Source organism: Selaginella moellendorffii, unplaced genomic scaffold (assembly GCF_000143415.4).
Source record: "Selaginella moellendorffii unplaced genomic scaffold, v1.0 SELMOscaffold_85, whole genome shotgun sequence".
In the NCBI taxonomy this organism is placed as follows: domain Eukaryota; kingdom Viridiplantae; phylum Streptophyta; class Lycopodiopsida; order Selaginellales; family Selaginellaceae; genus Selaginella; species Selaginella moellendorffii.
Window position 1 is genome coordinate 376475 of NW_003314346.1, and position 21631 is coordinate 398105.

General features: G+C 47.1%; 5 protein-coding genes across 11 annotated transcripts; 3 read left to right on the plus strand and 2 right to left on the minus strand.

Moving 5' to 3' along the window:
• Positions 1–9696: 9696 nt before the first annotated feature.
• On the minus strand, positions 9697–11283 carry LOC9651963. The gene is made up of 6 exons (XM_024661816.1): positions 11042–11283; positions 10516–10992; positions 10374–10457; positions 10243–10320; positions 10101–10196; positions 9697–10041 (listed from the first exon to the last, which is right to left on the minus strand). The coding sequence occupies exons 1-6, from the start codon at positions 11273–11275 to the stop codon at positions 9772–9774; spliced, it is 1239 nt and encodes a 412-aa protein (XP_024517584.1). The 5' UTR covers positions 11276–11283; the 3' UTR covers positions 9697–9771.
• Positions 11284–11388: 105 nt separating this feature from the next.
• Positions 11389–16772, minus strand: LOC9663281 (kinesin-like protein KIN-UB). 6 transcript variants are annotated; one of them, XM_024661811.1, is made up of 22 exons: positions 16674–16772; positions 16356–16616; positions 15411–16281; positions 15227–15327; positions 15051–15173; positions 14802–14987; positions 14524–14745; positions 14456–14470; positions 14305–14392; positions 14104–14253; positions 13965–14053; positions 13690–13902; positions 13216–13362; positions 13034–13162; positions 12855–12974; positions 12664–12793; positions 12522–12614; positions 12330–12455; positions 12149–12274; positions 11940–12083; positions 11741–11887; positions 11389–11690 (listed from the first exon to the last, which is right to left on the minus strand). In XM_024661811.1, the coding sequence occupies exons 3-22, from the start codon at positions 15613–15615 to the stop codon at positions 11530–11532; spliced, it is 2715 nt and encodes a 904-aa protein (XP_024517579.1). In that variant the 5' UTR covers positions 15616–16281; positions 16356–16616; positions 16674–16772; the 3' UTR covers positions 11389–11529. The 6 variants fall into 6 exon arrangements, with proteins under 6 accessions (XP_024517579.1, XP_024517576.1, XP_024517578.1 ...); XM_024661808.1 differs by having other exon boundaries at positions 14305–14470; positions 14802–15173; positions 15411–15566; positions 15632–16281; XM_024661810.1 differs by having other exon boundaries at positions 14305–14470; positions 14802–15173; positions 15411–15583; positions 15632–16281.
• Positions 16773–16824: 52 nt separating this feature from the next.
• LOC9663282 (pentatricopeptide repeat-containing protein At4g02750) lies at positions 16825–18492 on the plus strand. The gene has a single exon (XM_024661769.1). The coding sequence runs from the start codon at positions 16825–16827 to the stop codon at positions 18490–18492; it is 1668 nt and encodes a 555-aa protein (XP_024517537.1).
• Positions 18493–18526: 34 nt separating this feature from the next.
• On the plus strand, positions 18527–20626 carry LOC112341538 (clumping factor A-like). Of its 2 annotated transcripts, none has more exons than XM_024661814.1 (6): positions 18527–19045; positions 19095–19221; positions 19279–19552; positions 19602–19926; positions 19979–20057; positions 20112–20626. In XM_024661814.1, exons 1-6 carry the CDS (start codon positions 18861–18863, stop codon positions 20556–20558), a joined length of 1437 nt encoding a protein of 478 aa, XP_024517582.1. In that variant the 5' UTR covers positions 18527–18860; the 3' UTR covers positions 20559–20626. The 2 variants fall into 2 exon arrangements, with proteins under 2 accessions (XP_024517582.1, XP_024517583.1); XM_024661815.1 differs by having other exon boundaries at positions 18528–19045; positions 20118–20626.
• Positions 20581–21382, plus strand: LOC9651964 (protein PHOTOSYSTEM I ASSEMBLY 2, chloroplastic). Its single transcript, XM_002987848.2, has 3 exons — positions 20581–20929; positions 21012–21104; positions 21167–21382. Exons 1-3 carry the CDS (start codon positions 20677–20679, stop codon positions 21295–21297), a joined length of 477 nt encoding a protein of 158 aa, XP_002987894.1. The 5' UTR covers positions 20581–20676; the 3' UTR covers positions 21298–21382.
• The last annotated feature ends 249 nt before the right edge of the window (positions 21383–21631 follow it).

The window sequence follows — 21631 nt, forward strand, 5'->3', positions numbered from 1 at the left end:
GCGTGTGCCCTCATGCCATTTACTTGAGGAGGCGTGATGACATGTGCCCCTTTGCACTAGTATATCTTAATACCGGTCTGAGAAATAGAATGGCATGTGCCCTCAAGCCTTTTACTAAATCACCTTTGAAAGAAATGCAAGCCTCTATGTCGTAAAAAAAAGGTACTAGAGAAATTCCTTAATAATATGAATGTTATTTAGTTTCATGAAAATACACTAAGGGTCAAATGAGTTAAATGACTTCTCCAGACTAGCAATGCCTCTTGCTACACCTTCACAATTAGATTCGTTAGAAAAAGATAACATTGAATAATATCTAAATGTTCTCACCATTAAGTTATATGTCTGGCTAATAGGAATGACGTTCATCTTGGAAAGCTCACCACACGCTCAATGAACAAACAAATAGTGTGTGCGCGCATGCCATCGCTCTTCTTTAGCTTCAGATTCGGCTTGTTCACCTTGACAATGAGATTTATTATACAACCAGATGGACTCAGTCTGGACACAAAGTCACCGCGCTAGTCACCATGCCCCAGATATGTCTAGCCCCTGGACAAAAAACATATAATTTCACGTCATTTTCAAATACTTGAAAATTTGTACCTAGTCCCATTTTACTGAATAAATCCCACTTTAACGAAATAGAGCTTATAGGCAGAAAATACTTTACTCACTTTTGGCAACTATGGAATTCACAAACGATTTTCTCCTAATTTTTTTTCAAGCAAAAGAGTGATTGCTTATTGCACTAAATATGCCCAACTAGAAATCACAAATAGATCTCTTTAATGATTGTAGAAGCCTTGACCCCAAACAACACTGAAAGAAGAAATTCTTTTTGCGATTGCAATGGCTTAGTGCCCAAATAACACAAGAAAGATAGTTTTTCCACCATCACCAAAGCCACAGAGCATGGGATAAGTTTGAAATTGGAATTCGACATAAATTGCCAAGAAACTCAAGTTCAAAGTTGAGTTTCAAAACAGTGATTCAAAATTATTTTTTTTCTTTTGAGGAGGGGATAAAAATGATGTGGAGGACGAACAAAATGAATCTAACTTCTCATATGTAGTGTTGGACAAGGACAAATATCATGAATCCAAGTTAACACATGTCTCAAATATTGACCGAAGGGAAAATATAAAGGTAGAATCTAATTATGGTCATGAGTTCAAGTTAATAGTGGTCTTGGAGGATTATTGATAGGAGACTTAAAATTGGGATGTATTGTTTGCCACAATAAAGCTTTATAGATTATAGTGGCTCTCAAAGTCCCTTGCTTTAGTTTAAAATTATGGTTTTGAGGTTGGTTCAAGCATTTAATAGTTATATATAGAGTTGCAACTAATTTATTACGATTTTATAATTGATTAATATTTGTATCATAGCTTTGGGTTTTGTTCCATTATGGTTGTTATTATATTAGTGGTTTTATAGAAGTTTTAAATTCTTATAGTAATCTATAATCACCCAAAAAAAACTTTAAATGTTTCACCTAACTTATCATTATTACATTTTCATCTTCCAAAAGGGAAGATAGTGTATATGTATATATATATATATATATATTGTGAGTGCTTGGAATATGGAAAGAGAATACAGAAAATATATATATCAATTAGCCCAATAACCTTAGTTTATATATAGGAGCGAGTGGTCCGAATTGAAACCAATCCGACGGCTACCAAAATCCCACTACACTAATATTATTATGTGGTATTGTAGCCATACACTTGGCCCTCACATCATCCCCTCCTTTTGGAATAACGGAAGACCATTAGGGTTCTCTTGTAGATGGGCCAGGATCTAGAGGAATGTCAGGAGGAGGTATCAATGGATCTGTATGTGGTATTAATTGCTCTTGATCCCTTGGTATGATGCGTTTCAATTGTTGCACATGCACAATCTGTAAAGGATCGGCCTATTAGACATCATGACGAACCTCATAAACTTGCGGTCCAGCTTGCCACAACACCCGATACAGTCCTTTCCACTAAGCAAGGAGCCCCTTAGATAAACCATGTACTGTAAGATGGGGAAAACAGACTAACACCAAGTCATCCACTTTGTACTCTGCAAGTGGATGATGATTGGAGTTGTAGTGTCGTTGTTGTCCCACTTATATGCGGCCTAAATGTTTAGTAGACTCCGCTCGAACAAGTGGAAGAATGCTCGTCAAATACTGATCCCATGACCTAGCATCGGCAACTCGTGGCAATTGTAAAGGTAAACCCAACTCTATCAGTAATATTGGATCATAACCATATAAAATTTTATATGGTGAAGCACCAACAGAACTCTGAACCCCTATGACGTATGCATACTGAAGAGACGGCAAATAACCATCCCAATCCGAATGTTGAAAGTTCACATACTTCGCAATCATCCCTTTGAATGTCTGAACAAACCATTCCACCAGACTGTCTAATTGTGGATGATAAGCACTTATGAAAGTGTGGCGTATCCCCAACCGAGACGTCAAAACATGAAAGGCCTTAGCCATAAATGCGGGACCATTATCTGAAAGAATCTGCTCTAGACAAGAATGCTGGAACACCACTCGATTGAGGAGGAAGTATCCAACAGCAATTGCAAAGGCACTAGCAAGAGCACCAACTTCCACCTACTGAATCAAATAGTCAAAAACAATAATAACATACTCATTGCCAGTAGTCTACAGTGGAAAAAGATCCTATAAGATCAAATGCCACCAACTCAAATGGACAGGAAACTGCAATTGACTCCAACCATCCTTCCCCAGCACGAGGGGGAGTATTACGAGTTTGGCACCAAACATAGCTACGCACATACTGGATAATATCACATCACATCTCTGGCAAATAGAAAGGCCTGTGCAACTTCTCGGTTACACGATGATGTCCTATATGCCCACCTAAAATAGGAGAATCATGGTAAGCATAGAGAAGTCATGGAATAAAGATAGAAGGCACCACCAGCCATAAATGGTTATTAGGATTCGTCCCCACAAAATAAAAAAGGCCGTCTTTAAGGCGATATTGAGAATGTAAATGCCGAAAATGCAAGTCATCAACAAATGATGTAAGATTCTCAAATCAATCTCGAAGCCTTCGAATCCACAGCTCAATCTTTTGAGCCTTGTGAACCTCATCAAGAGAAGGTAGATCTTGCTCTACACTTTGTGAACACTGAACATTAAGTACAGCAACCGCCGACAGGACAGAATCTTTGTCTAGAAAATCCACAGATGCTGGAATAACAAGCTTGTCAGAAACATGAGAACAGAGTGGAGAAGGAAGAGAAGCTCGAGAAAAGGCATCAGCATCAGCCATAGGACTCCCTGGGTGATGAACAACATCAAAATCATATATCTAAAGTTTCAAAGCCCATCGAGCAATACGACCAACCATGTTCTTCCACTTCAATAATGAAGTAATAGCAACATGGTCACCTTCAAGTAACATCCGAGAACCGTGTAGATATGCATGAAGTTTCTCGAAACCCCAGACTGTTGCTAAACACTCCTTCTCTGTCATGGAGTAGTTCATCTCCACTGGTTGTAATGTACGGCTTATATATGCAATAGGATGGTGCTGACCAGGCACACTCAAGTTCTCTTGCATTAACACGCTTCCAAGACCAATGTCAGAAGCATCTACGCACATCTATAGCTTGATCTTCCTTCTAGTACTTCTTATTCAAGCCAAGAATCATAAGAGCCTTAGTCCCATCTGAGAAAATTTACACGTCAGTTCTATTGCTTGTTTTCTGAGATTTATACACCTTCAGATTTACTTCCTTCAAGCTAAAAGGTCGAGTGTAGTCTTAGGAATATTTTCTTCAGCCATCGGTACTTGCAAGTACCTAGAAGCAAAATTTAGTTTGGTGAACCAACGACTTCACCCCAAATGATCCAAAAGATCAACAGTGTGAGGAAGAGTGTACACATCTGGGATTGTCACTTTGTTTAACAGACGATAAACGATGTAGAAACGAATACTCCCATCAGGCTTTGTCACAAAATGAGGTTTACATGCCCAAGGACTTTGCAACTTCTAAATAACACCCTTCTCCAACATCTCCTTGACATTTGCATGTAAAATCTTGATCTCCTTAGGTGACTAACGATGAATAGAAACCTTGATTGGATGAGCATCCCCAGTTGGAAGTAGATAACATATGGCAATCTTGGCCCCAGACAATAGGTCAAATTCAAAGAGATTAGAATACTCCTTCATGAGCCGATCAACCACTACAACACAAAGATTGTCAAAGGGAAGAGCAGAACAAGACGGAAACATAGGAGGAAATAATGGGGGGACAAAAGTAATGGAAGCAGAGATAGAAGTAGAGGGACAAAGAGGTACAAAAGTGAGAGGAATGGATGAAACATAAGGAAGCATGAGACAAAGGGGAGAAGCCTCAAAGTCACATTTGGCATGATTGCGCTGCAACCAATTCATACCAAGAATCAGGTCAAAAGTTTGACTTGGCACCACCCACAATAACTGCAACTCAAGCTCAAGATCACCCATATGCACAACTAGGTCCACCTCATCCTGTGCACATGCATTTGTATGGCCATTGCTATAAAGAATGAAAATTGGTTCCGCCGCACGACACAAGTGTAGATGGCAATGTATGGCAATAAGTCGAGCAATAGAAGATAAACTCAAACTTGTATTAACCAACATGGAGAAAATAATAAGAGACCTCTTGTTATAAAAACGAGCTTGGAAAGTAAACACTAGATGAACTGGTGCCGAGTGAACCCCTTGATGATACTCCTGAAAGAAAGATGGAGGGGTCACTGACTTATTCGCACAAGGTCCCTCTGTTACTTGCACGACTCCTCATTTTCTGGATGCATCTCGATGTCAAAACCTTCCATTGCAGCAGCACCAATGGGACATTGCTGACGCTAAAGTCTCCACCCAGGAAATGGAGGTTGCCAATCTGGAAAACGCTGACAACGCAGATAAATATGACCAACTTCATCACACGCCCAGCAGCAAACATCACGGCCACGACCATGTCCTCACCCTTGTCTTTGGACTCGGGCAACAACAGCATCAACCTCCATTGGAACAGGACCATCACCCATAGAAAATGGAGCTGAAGGACGTGTAGCGAGAAGTGGAAATGGCAACGTCTCATAATTTTCCATTCTACTCTAGTCATTTAACCACACCTTCGACCACTTGGAGGAGTCTCATTCACAACCTCCTTAAGTCCAATTTAGGACTTGGGACATGCTAGTCCTGAGAATGGCATCCATGCCACTCATCCCTTGCGCTTGGTCCAAGTGCTCCACGTGTCTAGTCCCAAGACCGACACCCAAAAGTACCACTGACATTTCGGCCTGTTACGCTAAAACCATGCCCCTTCACCTTTGCCGCACTAGTGGTCCAATACCACTTGCATCACAATCCCGTCTCTCCAAGACTGGGCCGTCTGTCCACAAGTAGTCATCCCAGATCCACTCCTTAGCATCCTTAGGATGCCCACAGACATGGGGAATAGCCTTCCCCAAAATCCCTTGGTCAGTTCCTGCCAAGTCCCTTTTCCTGTCCATGGCCATGTTCACCAACACTACCACTAGATCAAGGCCCGCAGGCCCGGCCACTAAGTCCCATTGTCCTCTGGGACTTCCTCACCATATGATTGTATCTGTAGTCACTATACTAGAGGACTGCTCCTCCTCTTTTCCCCCATTTGGGACTTCGGGACAACATTTCGGAACACCATGTCCCTACGTGAGCCTCGTAGGTACTCTCCCCACCTTCCGCCTTTAGGTGCTCTAGCCATGGCTTAGAGCAAGGTTCCATTGAACCACACCAAGTATCCAAGTAGGTAGTGCCACCCACACTTGGATTGGGAGCATTGGCCAGTCGATCTCTCGAGGGAACAAGAGCCGACTCTTGAACACTTCACCAAGCTACCCCACTTGTTGGTCCGTATTCACTCTAGTCTTGGACTTCCCAGTGGTCAGTTCATCACCCAACACTGGGTCTAGCCTTCATGGGCCAAACTGGCCTTTCCTAGCCAAACTGGCTCCACTGCAGTCCTCCCCCTTACTATACTTTTGGTGCTCACCAAATCCCCCAAGGTCTGGGAGACAAATGCTTTGGGCTTTCACCCTCTCAAACTTGAACTTAGACTCGGACTCGGACTCGGTCTAGGCCTTGGCCTCGGTCTTGGCCTCAGTCCCAGTCTCGGTCTCGGTCTCGGTCTTGGTCCCGATCTCGGTATCAGTCCCAGTCTCGGTCTCGACCTTGGACTCCATCTCGAGTCCTTCTCGAACTCCATCTCGGACTCCGTCTCGGTCCATCTCAGACTCCATCTCAGTCCATCTTGGACTCCATCTCAGTCCATCTCGGACTCCATCTCGAACTCCATCTCGAGTCCATCTCGGACTCCATCTCGGACTCCATCTCAGTCCATCTCGGACTCCATCTCGGGTCCATCTAAGACTCCATCTAGGACTCTCCCATATGTCATGTGTTTGTCCTTTTGGGTCCCTTTTTTAGAACCTCACTTATTGCTCACTTCGTGCTCATTCCTTGAGCACTTTGTTGAGGAGTTCCACTCCCACTCTCAACCTATCAAGTCGGAGCTTTTAGTCCAAATGTGTTACACTCGTTTGGCTTTCGCTTCGGCCACTACCATGTAGCACCCTTCCGGCTCCACTTTGGGGCCTAGGGATTTTGTGTCTCACAGCCAAGTGAAGGGCATCGTCAAGGGTGGCAGGAGCAAGTGCATGCATAAGTCCGACAAGATCTTGAGAAAGTGTTGGCCATAACATTCCTAGCTTGACCCGCTCTGACATATTTGGCTCCGCACAAAGAAAAAGACTTCATAAACAAACACCAAATTGCATCACTAACTCAGATGGCCCTTGGTGAAAATGATGCAATTGTTGGAAGGCATCATCACAGTTGTCGGCATGTCCGAAGGCGCATTTGAAGATGTTTGGGAGAACACTCCAATCCCCACGAGTGGCTGCGCTCAAACCATTGTACCACTACAATGCCATCCCTTAGAGACACATGGGAAACTCACGCAAACGTCAAGCATCATCCCAAAAATGATATGTAACAATCACCGTGAAGTGATCAAACCAATGGTACACATCATCCCCAAGATTCCCGCAAAAGAACTCTGGCCGAACGTGAGGATTGGCACCAAGAGCAGGAGGAGTTGTACCATGTGCCGTGAATGCTACCATCAACTGAGTTTGGTTGTTTAATTGCAAGCACATAACATCAAGCAATTGTACCAACTGCTGCTCTAGAGTCAAAGGAGGAGATTATTGATTTACCATTAAGATGAACGAAAAAGAAAGAGCAAAAGAAGAGAAATGACAAAAAGCTAGAAGGAAATGGTTGATCTAGACAATGCAAAAAGCTAGATCTAAACCAAAATCCTGAAAGGAAAGAACAAAAGAAAGGAAATGGAAAAAGTTTGATCTAGACAATGCAAAAGTTAGATCTAAACCAAAATCCCAAATGCAAGCACTTCTCAGGGATAATCAAAGATGCCCCTCATCTCCACCAATGTGAGCGTTTGGAATATGGAAAGAGAATATAGAAAATGTGTATATCAATTAGCCCAAAAACCCTAGTTTATATACAAGAGCGAGTGGTCCAGATTGAAACCAATCCGACAGCTACCAAAATCCTACTACGCTAATATTAATATACAGCATCGTAGTTGTACATTTGGCCAGCACAGACACACACAATCTAATCTATCCATTCTTGTTTATAACCAAGGATTTAAACCTAATATTCCCATATCCAAAGCACTCACAATATAAGATTTGATTATTATTATTACATGTTTTAAATATTCAATCACCCAGCTGGAATATCTAAAATGTTTTGATAGTATTAATAAGAAAATGTTCCACCATTTTATGACATAATTGAGCCAACTGTGATTGCATTGGAGATCCTACTTGCTACCATAGTGAAGAATGGATTCATCCCTGATGATATGCTGAAAGCTGATATACAGGTCTATAATTGATATTTATTATTACATTAAATTGTTCTAAAAATTAGGTCAAGCTGTATGAGGAATATTTTACAAGCATCTTGTGTGTAAAGTTCAAGAAATGCTTCAGAATCTACTTGAAAATAATGAAGAAGATGTAGATCTGGGTTTGGATCAGCAAGAAAAAGCCATTTGCTAGCCTAGATAGATTTGTGAATGTGGCTAGACTCATACCATGTTAAGAGAGGCGTCTTATCTCCATGAGCTGCCTTGCTTTAGGAGAATCAAGAACTTTATCGAGGTGCCTTCGTTTTGGTTTCTCCACAACAGCTTCATTCCTAAGTCCTCTTTGTCTTCCAGTTGCTTGAGCATTTTCTTTTTTGTCACCTTCTCTTTTTTAGACTTTTCTCGTCATGCAAATGCTTTTTTCTTCTTATTTCTTCTTCTTTCTTCTTTCTCTTGAGCGTCACTCAACCTTTCCGCAGACCTGTGTACACTGTGTCACCTTCCTCCAAAATTCAATCTATGGGCAAATTCGAGAGACTGGTAGATCATGGAGCTAAAGTCTTTTAGCAAAATATGTAATTGCGATGAGTTGAGCGTCACTCTCTTTTGCCTTCAGCGCTTTCTCCTCAGCAACATGGGCTTTCTCAGCTACTTTGTTTTTTTCACTCCTCAAATGCCTCAGCTGCAAGTTGTTTCTTCAACCACTGCTCCTTTTTCTTCACGAGCCTTGACTTCTTTTTGTTGAGCTTTTGCAACTTTCTGAGGTGAGGATTTTGCCCACATTTTCTTAGAAAGACTGGTGGCAGGCATAGTGCTGGTGGAAAGACTGGTGATGGTGGTGAGACTATTGGCCGACTTGGACCTGCTGGTGTTGGGATTGGTGGTAGATGTGCTGTTGAGACTTGTGGTTGACTTGGTGATGGTAATGTTGAACTTGGTGGTGACTAGTAGCGGAGTGGAAGCACAACCTCAGTTAATAATGTTTCCATGCTTGTATTTGCCATCTCTAATAGCTTCCAAATCGTCCACAATAGCAACAGGCCCAAAATTAGTGTTCATGCTGTTGACTGCAGCTCTAAATCCGACTTTTATATTTTCAGGGCTTAGCACTTTTCCCATTGCTATTGTACAAGATCTTGTTTGGTCACCAAAACTCTAAAGTTAGTAAGAGAGTGTTGATTTACTTCTGATAGTTTTTGAATGGCGAAAAGCAACATCTAATAGGCGCATTTTGTGTGATGTCTGTGTAGGGAGAGTTTTGTCACTGGCGTGTGATGAGAGACTGCAGAAATGTTGTCGAATGTTGTTGAGAAGAGAATGTTGTTGAATGTTGTCTGCCTCGTTTTCGAAGGCTTATCAATTCTGTCGTGAGGTGGACAAACTCATCAGTCAGATTACTCGCACACACGCTGGAATGATTTGATAAAGTGAAAGCTCTTGCGCGGGCCAACAATGCGCATTTCAGGCAAAGAACTATTTTATAATTACTTTTCTGTTACTAACTAAATCTTGTTAAAGAGCTAGAGAGAACAGGCATCCACAGTCTATATCGTATGCTACCTTACGAACTTCCCAAGGGTGAGGAGGTTGTGGGAGGGTGTAAGAAGGTGCAAGCAGTGGAAGTTTGCACTTGAGGCAGGCCTCAAGTGCAAACTTCTACAACCTTCTACAACTATAGTTTCAGCTTCTTGGGGCCTAAAGAGTTTTAACTTCCGTGTAAAAGAGCAAATTATGAGCAAAGAACAAGTTTTATAGTACATATCTACAAGCTTACATGTTTGTAACTCAATGGATGGAATTCGAATTCCTTGTGTAACTCCGAGCAAATGATTCGAGTAAAGACTGGAGCTCTCCAATGTCGGCAAAAATAGGCTGCTGGCGAGAGTAGTTTTTACACCATCGGACCCAGTGGTAGCACATCTCCCAGCCCAGCAACGACCAAAAACGCATGATAAAGTTTCGTGGAGGAAGTGTTCCCAGGAGAGGATACACATGGACTTGTGCAGCGTGTGTGTAGTTTCTGAGAGCGTCGTTTTGGAAGAGGTATGGAAACACCTGTGAAGAGAAAGAGCTTTTCAAGCGACGAGGAAAGCAAGGAATCCGAGACACACAACCTCAATGATTCGTGCACCAGGAGGAGCAAATAAGAGGTTGACGTTCTGTGAGCCGTGAGGGACAATCAAAAACTCCTCGCCGGCAACTTTGGATACCTGGGAAACAAAAGTTAACACGCCTTTGACCATCACTTGATAGTACCTGTTCACAGAAGGAGCCAGTCCCCGCAAAGTCATTCACAGCAGAAACTTTCATAGTTCGACTTACTATGCGGACAATCTACAAGAAAACGCAGAGTTTACGAGAGGAATGTGGTAGAATGTCGCACGTACCTCATCCTTGTTTGCTAAATGCCGCGGCCCATTGCGATCCAATACAAGAACTCTTTTTGGTACCCGGATTGCCGATACGTTCACCTATATGCATTTAAAGATTCAACACACACACCCAAGCGTAAAGAGCGAGCTTACCCACAATTGGCAGTGAGCAGTAGCCGAGAACCTTGTCCCGGAGCCACGAGTTGTGATGGTGGGAGGGAACGTAGCGAACGTCTGTTGGAGGCGAGAAGAGTATGGCATCTTGGAAACAGATGGATTCATGGTGCTGTTGCGGGAGTTGAAGATACTCCACCTTGTCCTCCATAGCCATGGCTTGCAAAAATCCCTTGGCCCAGTCGGACACGTCTGCGGGAGAAGCAAACCAGTAGAGCATGGTGCTGTTCTTGAGATGGTGGTGTGCCAGTAAGGTGGCCGGGATGAGCTTCTCGGCCTCGTGGTGAGGATTTGGCTTGTGGTAAGGGAGGAATCTCTGGTCTGCTAGCATGGACGTGCCTGTGATCCATCTTCCCGATGCCCTGCTACATTCCCCTGAGACAACTGGGAGGGTCACTCGCTCGCCCTCGAAACGCAGGATCCTCGGCAAGCCAGTCGGAAGATCATCACAGACGCGCACCTAGATAGAAGAATGCAATCGAAAACATGACGATTGATCGATTTTTTACCTCGGACGCGGAGATGCAAATTCCTCGGCTGAGCCGGTGGAAGCAAGTGCCCCCGCTACAAAACGCACGCCCGTCTAGGGACAGAGAGCGTGGAACAGGAGATCGCGGCGACTTAGATGGTGTTGGGCGCTGGCGCTGGAGATGTCGACTGAGATTGCTGACGAAGAGGAGCGAGAGCGAGACCCATACCAGAAGGAAAGCAGCAATTACCTTGCGCATATCCGACGATCTCATTCCATCTAAACCTAGATATGATGCCCTAATTGAGCTATTATTGCGGGTTATGGCAATCATGCATCTAACAACCTTTCAGCTTCTTCCTCTTTTCAAAGGAGGAAGAACCCGAGTTACAATCCATTGCTTTTGTATTCTCTTCACCAAAAAATGAACATGTCCAAAACTTTGCTCCATGGGGCTGTGCTCTGCTGCTCGAACAAGTGTATACTTACACGCGAGAAAAGGTGGCGATCCAAAAATCTCAATCTCAATCAGTATGCTAGGTGCAGTCGTCTCAGCTCGGCTTGGTACGTTGGGCTGGCATTCAGCGTTCTAAACGCGAGGTTGCGGATGTCTTCCCGGGAGCACTCCTTCGAAATGCGAATGAGCTCCCAGAGAGCGCCGCCTGCGACCAAATCTTTGGCATTCACCTCTGCGAACGACAAGTTAGAGGCTGCGAGTCGGAATGAACAAAGGACTAACCGTGTTGTGCCAGATGACATAGCGCGAGTTCTATGTGCCGCCTGATCGGAGATGCTTCGTTGTTGGCATTTGCCACTATCCAAGGCAATGCTCCATCGTCAATCAGTAGAGACCGGCCGTTCCGATAGCCTGCAAAAGCTCCAGACACTTCCCATTGCACTCCAAGTCAGCATTGAGTTTACAAATGGCAAAGTCATACCTTGGGCAGCGGCTCTGGATTCGCACTTAGCAAAGTTGGCTATGCCCCTGGCAACTTGAGCGAGAACGTCTGGGTGTCTCGATCTTACCATGCCAAGCAAAGCCCGGATGCCACCTTCCTCTCGCAACCTCATTTGAAGTTTATCTTCGCAAAAGAGGGGAAGACGGGTAAGAACTTGCTCGGAAGAAAGAAGGAAAATAGTTACTCACCATTCCCACACAGATTGGCTATGGCTCCTGCCACCATTCGAAGAGTTTGAGGATCATCGGCCTCATCAGACGTCTTGGCCAAGAGCCCAATGCCACCTTGCGTCATTATCAGCTCCTGATTGATCTCTGGAGCACAGTTTGGAAAGAAAATTAGAGAACCTCATCATGCCTACAAACTCACCATTCATTGCCAGATTTGCAATGGCACCTGCTGCCACACGCCTGATAGTTTCGTCTTCAGAACCTCTCAAAAGCGATAGAAGAGAATGTAGCCCTCCTGCTTCAACGATCTTTTCTTGGTTCGCTTCTGTTGAAATTATTTGGCATCAGCTCTCCATTTGTGAAAGACAAATTCGGATTAAAGAGTACGCACCTTCAGCTGCTAAGTTTGCAACTACTTTTACGGCATGTACTCGCACGTCAATGTCTTCTGACTCCAGCAAAGACAGTATCTTTTGAAGTCCAACTGAAATTTTTGGAGAAGTTAGCGAAGTTCCAGAACCTCGCAAACTCACCTTGCTCAAAGAGCCTAGCGATTGTTGCCCTTTGGCCGCCGCCATTCTCACTCCTGGCACTTTGAGGCCTCAGTAAAGCGGCTGGACTGTCTGCACCAGACCCTGCATCCTTTTCCGGGCTCTTCCTTGGCTGATAAAAATGCAGGCGCCCGTCAGAGACCTCTTCTGAATAATCGCTTATCAAAGCGTACCTCATCAACCTCATCATTCACTTGCAGCTGCTGTTTGAGAGCCTGGATCTCCTTCTCCAGCGCCTCTCTAGCTCTGGTCTCTTCGTCCAGCCTCGTTTGGAGGCTCAGTATGATTTCGTTCTGACATTGACATTAGAAACTGCATTTAGTCGTTTCATTTCATGCATCAGAACTAATACCTCGGATGCAACAGCAGAATTTCCAGATTTTAAAATCCTCAATTCCTGCTCGGCTTGTTCTCTCAAACGAGACTCTTTTTTAAGCAGCTGCTTCAGTTGCAAGGCCTCGTCTGGTTGTAAAGTCGAGTCCTGGACTCCACCGAGTCAGTACGACAGAAAGAAAAACGATTTCGACATCTTACATTACTTGAAGAGTCCTTTTCCAGATTATCCTTTTGAGCTCGTTCTAAGGCCAGCGTTTGCATCAGCACGGCTACTTCTTGAGTATGCTTTTGCGATAGTTCCATCAGCTCCTTTTGGTGCTTAGCTTTCTCCATTTGCATGTGTCTCTGCTCACGCAGATAATAAACCAAGAGTCAGTAGCTAGTAGTGCACTTAAAACTAACATGCGTCCCCGAGCACTGAGCGTTGTTCTTACGTCTTTGAGCTCATGCGCGTCATGGGGGCTGTCTCTCAGCTCTTTCTCTAGTCTTTCTCTATGCGCTCGCTCCATGGTTAGTTTTTGCATGGCCTCAATATGCTCCTTATGATGCCTTATTCTCTCAGCTGACAGTGTCTATATGTGGAGCAAATCTCATTACTCTGTCAGAAGCTTTGAGATTCCTTAATCTCATTAGTATGCAAATGCGATAAGGATTAGGATAAGAATTACGCACATCTAGAGACGATGCCAGCTTATTTTCAGCCTCTGCAACGCAGTGTCGTGCTTCCTCCAGCCGTTTCTCCAGCTCTTCCTCGCTGTCGAATATGGCCTTGGCCTGACGCTCATTCTCTACAATAAGTTTGTCGAGCTCAGACTCTAGGCGCCGGCAAAGGCCCTTATAGTCAAACTCCTCTTTCAACTTCACCATGTTCTCAACTTTCATGGCCTACAATACACCCGTATAAGGAAAAAAAGCCAAAAAACGATGAAGAAAGACAATAGCCTTACACGCTGTCCAAACATTATAGTACTCGCAGTTTCTCCACGATGTTGTGGAGATGGCCCAATCGTGATAATAAGGGACGTTCTAGCAGTTCCTAGAATGCAGAACACAAGTTTTTGTCAGTAGGATAGACATCAGTATTACCTCCGAATGAATCTCGCAAGATTCTGGTGAGTTTTGAGTCTCTCGTTGGGACATGTGGACTGTTTTCGGCAAGCGCATTGATACATTTGCCAAGAGCAGTAAGCGATAGATTAATGGACTTTGCCTCCTCAAGAGTATGTCCCTCGCTACCTGTGCACCGGAGTGAAGCATGAAAACGCTCGAAGTTGGATTGAGATTTACCTGACTTGTATACTCGCTCCGATCCGGCAAGGTCAACAATTACCAGCTTACTTTTACGGATTGTTGGTACACGGTTCCCTTTGGCAACCTGGACGCAATTTCCATTCTCGCTCAGTACAACTACTTCCCTGTCCGGCTTGGCACGCCCTACCTTTCTTACATTTACCTGCAAGGAGCTAAGCGGTAAGAGAAACTGTAGGCTTGGCAAAGCTTACGTACCAAAAGAATTGCATGACTGCGTGATGACTCGGTATTAAGCTTTGTGTTGGCCGCAAATCTATTAGCCTCACCCACTTGTAGCAAACGAACGAAACTTCTGTGATCAATAATGGGAACCAGAGTAGCCCCAGGAAGCGTCACGTCCCCGGTCTTTGGATCTTCGACAATGGGAATGTTATCCCTTTCGGGAGCTAAAAGATCCTGCACCGTCTCCATGTACAGCTGCAGACAGAAGCCATCGAACGATGAGAAAGAAACGCAAGATTATTGAATCCAACCTGCAGGTAGGAAACGGTAACGGAGTCGTTCTCTGGAGAAATATCAGACAAAATATCCTCCATGGCCCGAACCATGATTCCTCTGTCCGCACTATCTTCCTCCCCGAGCCTTCCGAGAGTGAACGTTTTCCCAGTTCCCGTCTGCCCGTAGGCCATGACCGTTCCATTGTAGCCTTCGAGCACGCTCTGCGCAAGAGTAACAGCCAGGACTGATTGACCAGTGTTAAAACACTCGAAGGTGCCACATACCTCCACCACTGGCTTCGCCACAACCTCGTAGACACGCTTCTGGGAGGCCGTCTCTGCAAACACCTCGTCAAACTGGTAAGTTTCACAGTCCCAGTTGTTCTTCCTCAGTCGGAGTCGCTTGAGCTGCAACAAGTTGGCAACAATATAAGACTTTCCAAAGAGCACACGAGTACTACCTCGGGCTGGAGCTCCACACAGTCTCCAAAATCCGCATCCACTATAAGCTCTTCCGCATTCCTGGGACGAATGCGCACAGCCACACGCACTCTTCCCGATACTGCTCCACACCCAATGAAGAAAAAAGCGGTTTCAAAGAGACGACGAAGAAGGAAAATGGAAAAAGAGAAAGTAGGCACTCACTGTGGGAATCATTTTTTTGAGAGCCAATGCTGGAGCGCCGTGCCGAGGAAGGAGAGGCCGATTTGGGGCGCAGTAGCGGGCCCCCGAGTGGCGGTGGCGGCGAAGGAACGGAGGGCTTTGCCATTGTGCCAACTGAGAAAGGCCTATCCAACCGTACTGCCCGAGAACCAACACTTAACAAATTCTTATATCCAGCATATGCCATGTGATTTCTGCCTTACCTGAGACCATCCGAAGCTCTCAGATTCCACCCATTGTCTCCTCCTCCTCCTCCTCAATCACCGCCATCGCCGCTAATCCCCTCCTCCTCGTGCTATCCCAGATCGCCTCATTCCCTTCGAAATTCCAGGCGCGGCGTCCACGAGGCAGGAGCAAATTTTAGGCGCGATCGATCGATCGAGACTGGGATCTCGCGCGATGCGGCAATGCACATAGGCGAGAATCCAGAGGAGAGAAAGAGATAGAAGAGATTATTGCCGTCGTCCTTGTCGTCGTCGCGTCCTCGTCGTGGCGGTGTTGCGTAGAGACTAGACTAGGTAGTAATAGTAGGGCATGGTGCTCCAATGGATTACCCCACCCCCACCTAAACGATGCCATTCCACCATGGCTTTGCTCCTCTGATGAGAGATGAGAGCTAACCCTAAAAAATGGGCACACCGTTTGTTTAACCCACTGCCCCACATTTTGCCAAAAAAAGAAAAAGAAAACAAATACAAATTCCTTTCCCTCCACTGGCTTCGCGCGATTCGAAACCTCGTCGACTGACCACGGTAGAAAAACGTTACCCCGTTACCTTGGCTTTTTACTCTTCTACTGCCTCGTTCTTCCTCGCACGAACAGCTTGTCTAGATCTTGGGTCACCACATTTCTCCTACAAAGATCCAATGCTTTCATCAAAAAATATTCCATGGTATCATCTTTGGAGCTCGCTAGATAGAAATCTACCTTCTTTGGAGGAGCTGGGGAGGGATGAGGCGGCCACCGGCAGTGTCCGGCGGTGGCAATCCCACTGACGATCGCGAGCTGCTATGAGCAGCCTTCCTCCGCGGCGATGGCGGCCGTCTCGTCCCATTTGATTCCTGGCTGCTTCGTTTCCTTGCGCTACTGCTGCCACTGCTCGGATTTCCCCCGATTCCAGCCAGCTCTTGTGCCGCATCCGGTAGCCTCACTCGCGATTCCTCTGGCGCTGGAATTGCTGATGGCATTCTGCACGAACCCACGAATCCTCAGGGATAGGGATCGAGGAGAAGGGAATTTTCTCACGGTTGCGGTGCTGGAGGTGCCGGCTCCACGGCGTCCATGCGCTCGTCCTCCTCGTCGGACGAAGACGCGCCATAATCAACCAACGCCATAAACCCTAACGAGACCACTACCTAGGGCTCTAGTCTCTTCCTTTCGATCATGTCCAATCGCCATGACAATGCGGCTAGACGAGCTCACGGATCTCATCAAGGGCTGCGGCGATGCCATCGAGCTCCAGCGCGTCCACGCCGCGATCTTGCGGAGCGAGCACGCCAGGAACGTGTTCTTGGGCAACATGGTGCTGCTCATGTACACGCGGCTTGGGAGCTTGGAGCAAGCCCGGCAGGCATTCGAATTGCTACTCCATCCCAACGTCTTCTCCTGGAATCTCTTGCTCCAGGCGTTCATCGAGCACGGGGAAATGGATCGATCCAAGCACACCTTCGACACGATGCCCGCCAGGAACATGGTGTCGTGGAACTGCGTGGTGGCCGGCTATGCCCACGCCGGGGATGTGGAGGCCGCCAAGGCCGTGTTTGATACCATGCCCGAGCGCGACGTCGTTGCATGGAACTCACTGCTACAGGGATTTGCCGCACGGTGTGACGTAGAGGGTGTGAGGAGAACGTTCGAGGCGCTGCCCGAGGCCGACGTGGTGTCCTGGACAAGCGTCATCGCAGCGTATGCCCTGTCCGGGCATGTGGAACAGGCAAGCGGCGCGTTCTACCGCGCGGCACACCGAAACCTCATTTCGTACACCGCGCTGCTCACCGCCCATGCCCACGTTGGTGCTGCCGATGCCGCCAAGAGGCTCTTTGATGCGATGCCCGAGTGGGACATCCGGGCTTGGAATGCACTGCTTCAAGCATTTGCCGCCAAGCCCGACGTCCGCGCGGCACTGGCGCTCTTCTACACCGCTATGCCACTGCATGACGTTGTGTCGTCCACCACCATCGTCGCGTTGTATGCCGCCAGCGGGCAGCTTGAGGCCGCCAAGCTCGTGTTTGACACCATGGCGCAGCGAAACATCGTGTCATGCAACACAATGGTGGCGGCGTATGCCGCCGGTGGACATGTGAGTGACGCCGAGAGGATCTTCCACACCGTGATGCCGCTGCACGACTCCGTGTCCTGGACTGCCATGCTTACGGCACACACCGAGGCCGGGCAACTGGAGGAGGCCAAGAACTTGTTCGATGCAATGCCTGCTCCACGGTGCGTCCAAGCTTGGAATGCGATGATCACTGCCTTCGTCGACAACATGGAGTTGAGCAGCTGCCAGTTCTTGTTCGATGCAATGCCCGAGAGAGATCTCGTGTCATGGAACGCAATGCTCGGGGGATATGCCCGGAGTGGGCGTCTAGGCTCCGCCAAGAGGGTGTTTGCGAGGATGCTGGAGCGCGACACAGTGTCGTGGAACACTGTGATTGCCGCTTTCGCAGACTCGGGGCATGGCCAAGACGCGATGCTCATGTTCTTGCGCATGCTTGTCGACGGACTCGTTCCAAACCAGATAACTTACACGAGCGTCCTCGCGGCTTGCTGCTCGTGGGACGAGAGCCGGAGCCACTTCTCGTCGATGGTTGGCGATCACGGCGTGGGGGCGGTGAGAGCCCACTACTCTTGCGTGATCGGTGTGTTGGCGTCCACGGGAGAGCTGGGAAAGGCATGGGAGCTCATCGAGTTCATGCCGTTTGTGCCCGACGCGGCCGCATGGGGAGCACTGCTGAGCGGCCACCGTGTCCATCACGAGCGCACTGGCGCGGCAGCAGCGGCAAATCGCTTTGCAGATTTGGAAGCGAGTGACTCCGCGCCATACGTACTCTTGGCCAGCCTCTGAATTGCCTCGACCGGTGTCGACAAAACTTTATGCTAGCTGCTCACTCAAAGATCTCTGGCTTGCGCTCGTCCTCTTTGCCACTTTTTTCTTCTCTGGGGCAAAGGAAAAGAAAAGACGACAAAACCACTTTGATAAAACTCTTGTCAGCTCAAGTTGGTGGCGAGCGCTCTTTTGAGCCGAGGATTGTCAGTGATGGCGACGTAAGGTCTTCCTGCGACTAGTGCGTTGCTTCCGCAGCGGCAGTGTCCTTTCTTTTCTGCATGCTCAACTCTCGGACGCTCAAAGTTTTCCAACTCCTTTCTTTTCCAGGCAAGTGATCTTCGGTTTTGGAGATATGAGTCTACGTGCTGCTTGAGCGCTTCGAAAGGATGATAGAAATAGAGCCGGCTGCACCGAGTCGGCTCACTCCCATTGGAAATATCTATCGATCCACTTACAGAAGGACGAGCTCGAGCAACGATGTTTCTAGATCGGACAAGCGCAAGGCCACCGAGTCCCGACTTTCAGGTGAAATGCAGCGTAGCGTCAGCTTGGATCCCTCGCCATCTCGCAGGTTAGTCTATCCATATACATATGCCGTACATTCCTAAGGTGAGCTGCAGGAAGTCGAGCCCCTCCAGGAGCGACGATGTTTCTACTATGACCATTGAGTTCCTGAGAGCTCGGCTTTTGGCGGAGCGCTCGACAGCAAAATCAGCCAAGCTGAGGATAGAAGAGCTCGAAAACAAGGTAAGCTAGTAGCTATTACCAAAGCACTGCTCAAATCTAAAGTGTGCGGCAGTGCAGGTCTCACAACTAGAGCGCAGCCTGGAACTAGAGATTGAGAAGCGGAAGCATGCCGAGGCGGCATTGCAGGAATCGCTGGAGAAAATGCTCGATTCCTCGAGTGCAAGTGGCGGGACAAGCACTGACTCCGAGCTTGAGTCGTTTAGCAGAGCAGCGGATGATGACGACGGCAAGTACTCGGACTCGTACTTGGAGTTAGAAGATACGAGTGGTGTGCTGAATGGCGATGGTGCTAAGTTCTCCACAGAAGATAGACCGCCAGCTGCATGCGAAGGTACGGTAAAGTTTGTAGACATTCTCGTGGTTAACTGTGGCGATACAAGGGAACGACGACGACGAAGAAGAAGAAGAAGGAGAACAAAGAGGAGGAGAGGAAGGCACTGTGGAGGAATTTTCATCGGCAGTGGAGCCAAGTTCGCCGAAGACGTTAGAGACTCATCACAACATACACTCGGACTCGGACTGGGCTACGGACAACGAGACTGATGTCAAGCAGCGGAGCTTGTCAACCGCGGCTGCTCAAGGTGACACTGAGTTTGACAGTGATAGCGATGGATTTAGTATCTCGTTGCCGAGCCAGCTACACTTGGGACAACTGGAACTCCCGGGGAAGATTGGAAGGTCTCTCCGCTCGTTGAGCACGCCAAGGTAAATATATCCATGGCGAACTTTGCTGAGAAACTGATGTTTCGAAGCACAGGACTGGAAACGAATGGATGCGCCATGTTGCTGACATGCTCGAAAAGGAAGACACAGAAAACGTTGATCAGTCTCCACAGGTCTGCTGTTGTTATTTCCTGGATGTTTTATAACCATGATCTCGATGCTTCAAGTTTCAGGCTTGTAACCATGCACAAGGCGAAGACGATCACGATTCTACTAGCCCCGGTGTCTCTTATGTAAGCTTTTCCAAGTACCTGGGCGTGGCCAACATAATCGAGAACGAAACAACGTCAAAGGTTGCAGCAGAAGACGAGGCAACCTCGCTCCAAGCGAGCCAAGACAAAGGCACGGAAGCTCAAGAACAAGTGAATCCAGGAGACACTGGCAACGAACCTGGTCTGGTTGCAATGCAACCGGAGACAACGAGCTCCACTACAGCGAGCGAAAACCCGGCGACAAGCAAGCTCTCGAGCATCAGCCTACGAGACAAAGTTTTCAACAGCGAGGAGGAGCGAGTGGATGAGATATTTCGCGCATTGCGAGCTGCCAAGGCACAACTCAGGATCTCAATCCAGCGAAGACAGGTGATAGAGAAGCAGCTCTTCAGTTCTAGCTAGGCTAAGACTTTTGCGGATGAGAAAGAAAGCTAGTATTTCTCTTGTGAATACACACTATAAGGGTGAAAGGTTTGATATCCTATAGTAGGAAATATCTTCTAAGCTGAGTCGGCCAGGCATGGACGCAGCAGGATTGGGTGTTTCAGCACCCGCGTGTTGCTGCCGGAGACGCTCCTCGCAATTGTGTCGAGCAGCATCAAGGCAAGACGATGCAAGCACTGCGGAAGAATCAAGTGCTGGTAAGAGCCGAAGAGTGGCGGTGGTGAGCGCCATCTCCGCAATGCTAGTGCTTGGGTCCCGGAGAGCAAGAGCGGCAGTAGAGGCACCACCATCAGTATGCCGGAATTGCAATGGCTCGGGAGCAGTGCCATGTAAGTTGATAGTCCTGCCCTGCTAGTGTTGTTCCAGCCACGCATTCTTCTTTGTGACTGGATTGGATTCGCGGTGCCACAGGTGATATGTGTGGAGGGACTGGAAAGTGGAAAGCTCTCAGCAGGAAGCGAGCCAAGGACGTGTACGAGTTCACCGAGTGTCCCAATTGCTACGGTATAAGTTCTTGGATTCCCACAATCTCTGAAAGTTTTGCTTTTCTACCTGGTTTCGAGCAGGACGTGGAAAGCTGGTTTGCTCCATCTGCTTAGGCACCGGACTTGGCAACACAAAGGGCTTGCTCCGCAGGCCCGAGTCCAAAAAGCTCCTGGATCAGATGGTGAACGGCCGACTGCTGCCAGACATGTAATACTTATAGGCTCTGCTAGAGTGTAATCCAAGCTCAGATCGAAAGAAAAAGAGAAAGAAAACCAGCAATTCACTGGAAAGAAGCATGGAAAAGTGTAAAGTCTAAGCAAGGAAAGCTGCCATTGTCATTGTCGTTTAGGTAGCTTTGCTCTTTGCTTACTTGACATTCTTTCCAATCCAAAACTCCAGCTTTGGTTTTCATTGCAAAGTGGAGGGAGAGAGAGAAAGTGGCTGCTCACTCATTCACTCCATACATGGCTATGGAATGAATTAAATTCAACACCATGGCTGACACTCATCAGCTTTGTGACAGGCACACACACTTTCCTCCCCTG

Bases quoted from the DNA above. Each gene is read 5' to 3' on its own strand.
- LOC9651963 (XM_024661816.1), bottom strand. From the start codon at position 11,275: ATGAGATCGTCGGATATGCGCAAGGTAATTGCTGCTTTCCTTCTGGTA. The intron at 10,458-10,515 runs GTGGGTAAGCTC...AAATGCATATAG, and splicing joins GCTACTGCTCACTGCCAATT to GTGAACGTATCGGCAATCCG. The intron at 10,042-10,100 runs GTTGTGTGTCTC...TTCTCTTCACAG, and splicing joins CTGGTGCACGAATCATTGAG to GTGTTTCCATACCTCTTCCA.
- LOC9651964 (XM_002987848.2), top strand. From the start codon at position 20,677: ATGGACGCAGCAGGATTGGGTGTTTCAGCACCCGCGTGTTGCTGCCGG. The intron at 20,930-21,011 runs GTAAGTTGATAG...GCGGTGCCACAG, and splicing joins TGGCTCGGGAGCAGTGCCAT to GTGATATGTGTGGAGGGACT. The intron at 21,105-21,166 runs GTATAAGTTCTT...GGTTTCGAGCAG, and splicing joins CGAGTGTCCCAATTGCTACG to GACGTGGAAAGCTGGTTTGC.
- LOC9663282 (XM_024661769.1), top strand. From the start codon at position 16,825: ATGACAATGCGGCTAGACGAGCTCACGGATCTCATCAAGGGCTGCGGC.
- LOC9663281 (XM_024661807.1), bottom strand. From the start codon at position 15,615: ATGGCATATGCTGGATATAAGAATTTGTTAAGTGTTGGTTCTCGGGCA. The intron at 12,615-12,663 runs GTGAGTTTGCGA...CAAAAATTTCAG, and splicing joins CGCTAGGCTCTTTGAGCAAG to TTGGACTTCAAAAGATACTG. The intron at 11,691-11,740 runs GTTAGTCCTTTG...TGTCGTTCGCAG, and splicing joins ATGTCATCTGGCACAACACG to AGGTGAATGCCAAAGATTTG.
- LOC112341538 (XM_024661814.1), top strand. From the start codon at position 18,861: ATGATAGAAATAGAGCCGGCTGCACCGAGTCGGCTCACTCCCATTGGA. The intron at 19,046-19,094 runs GTTAGTCTATCC...GGTGAGCTGCAG, and splicing joins GATCCCTCGCCATCTCGCAG to GAAGTCGAGCCCCTCCAGGA. The intron at 19,222-19,278 runs GTAAGCTAGTAG...GCGGCAGTGCAG, and splicing joins TAGAAGAGCTCGAAAACAAG to GTCTCACAACTAGAGCGCAG.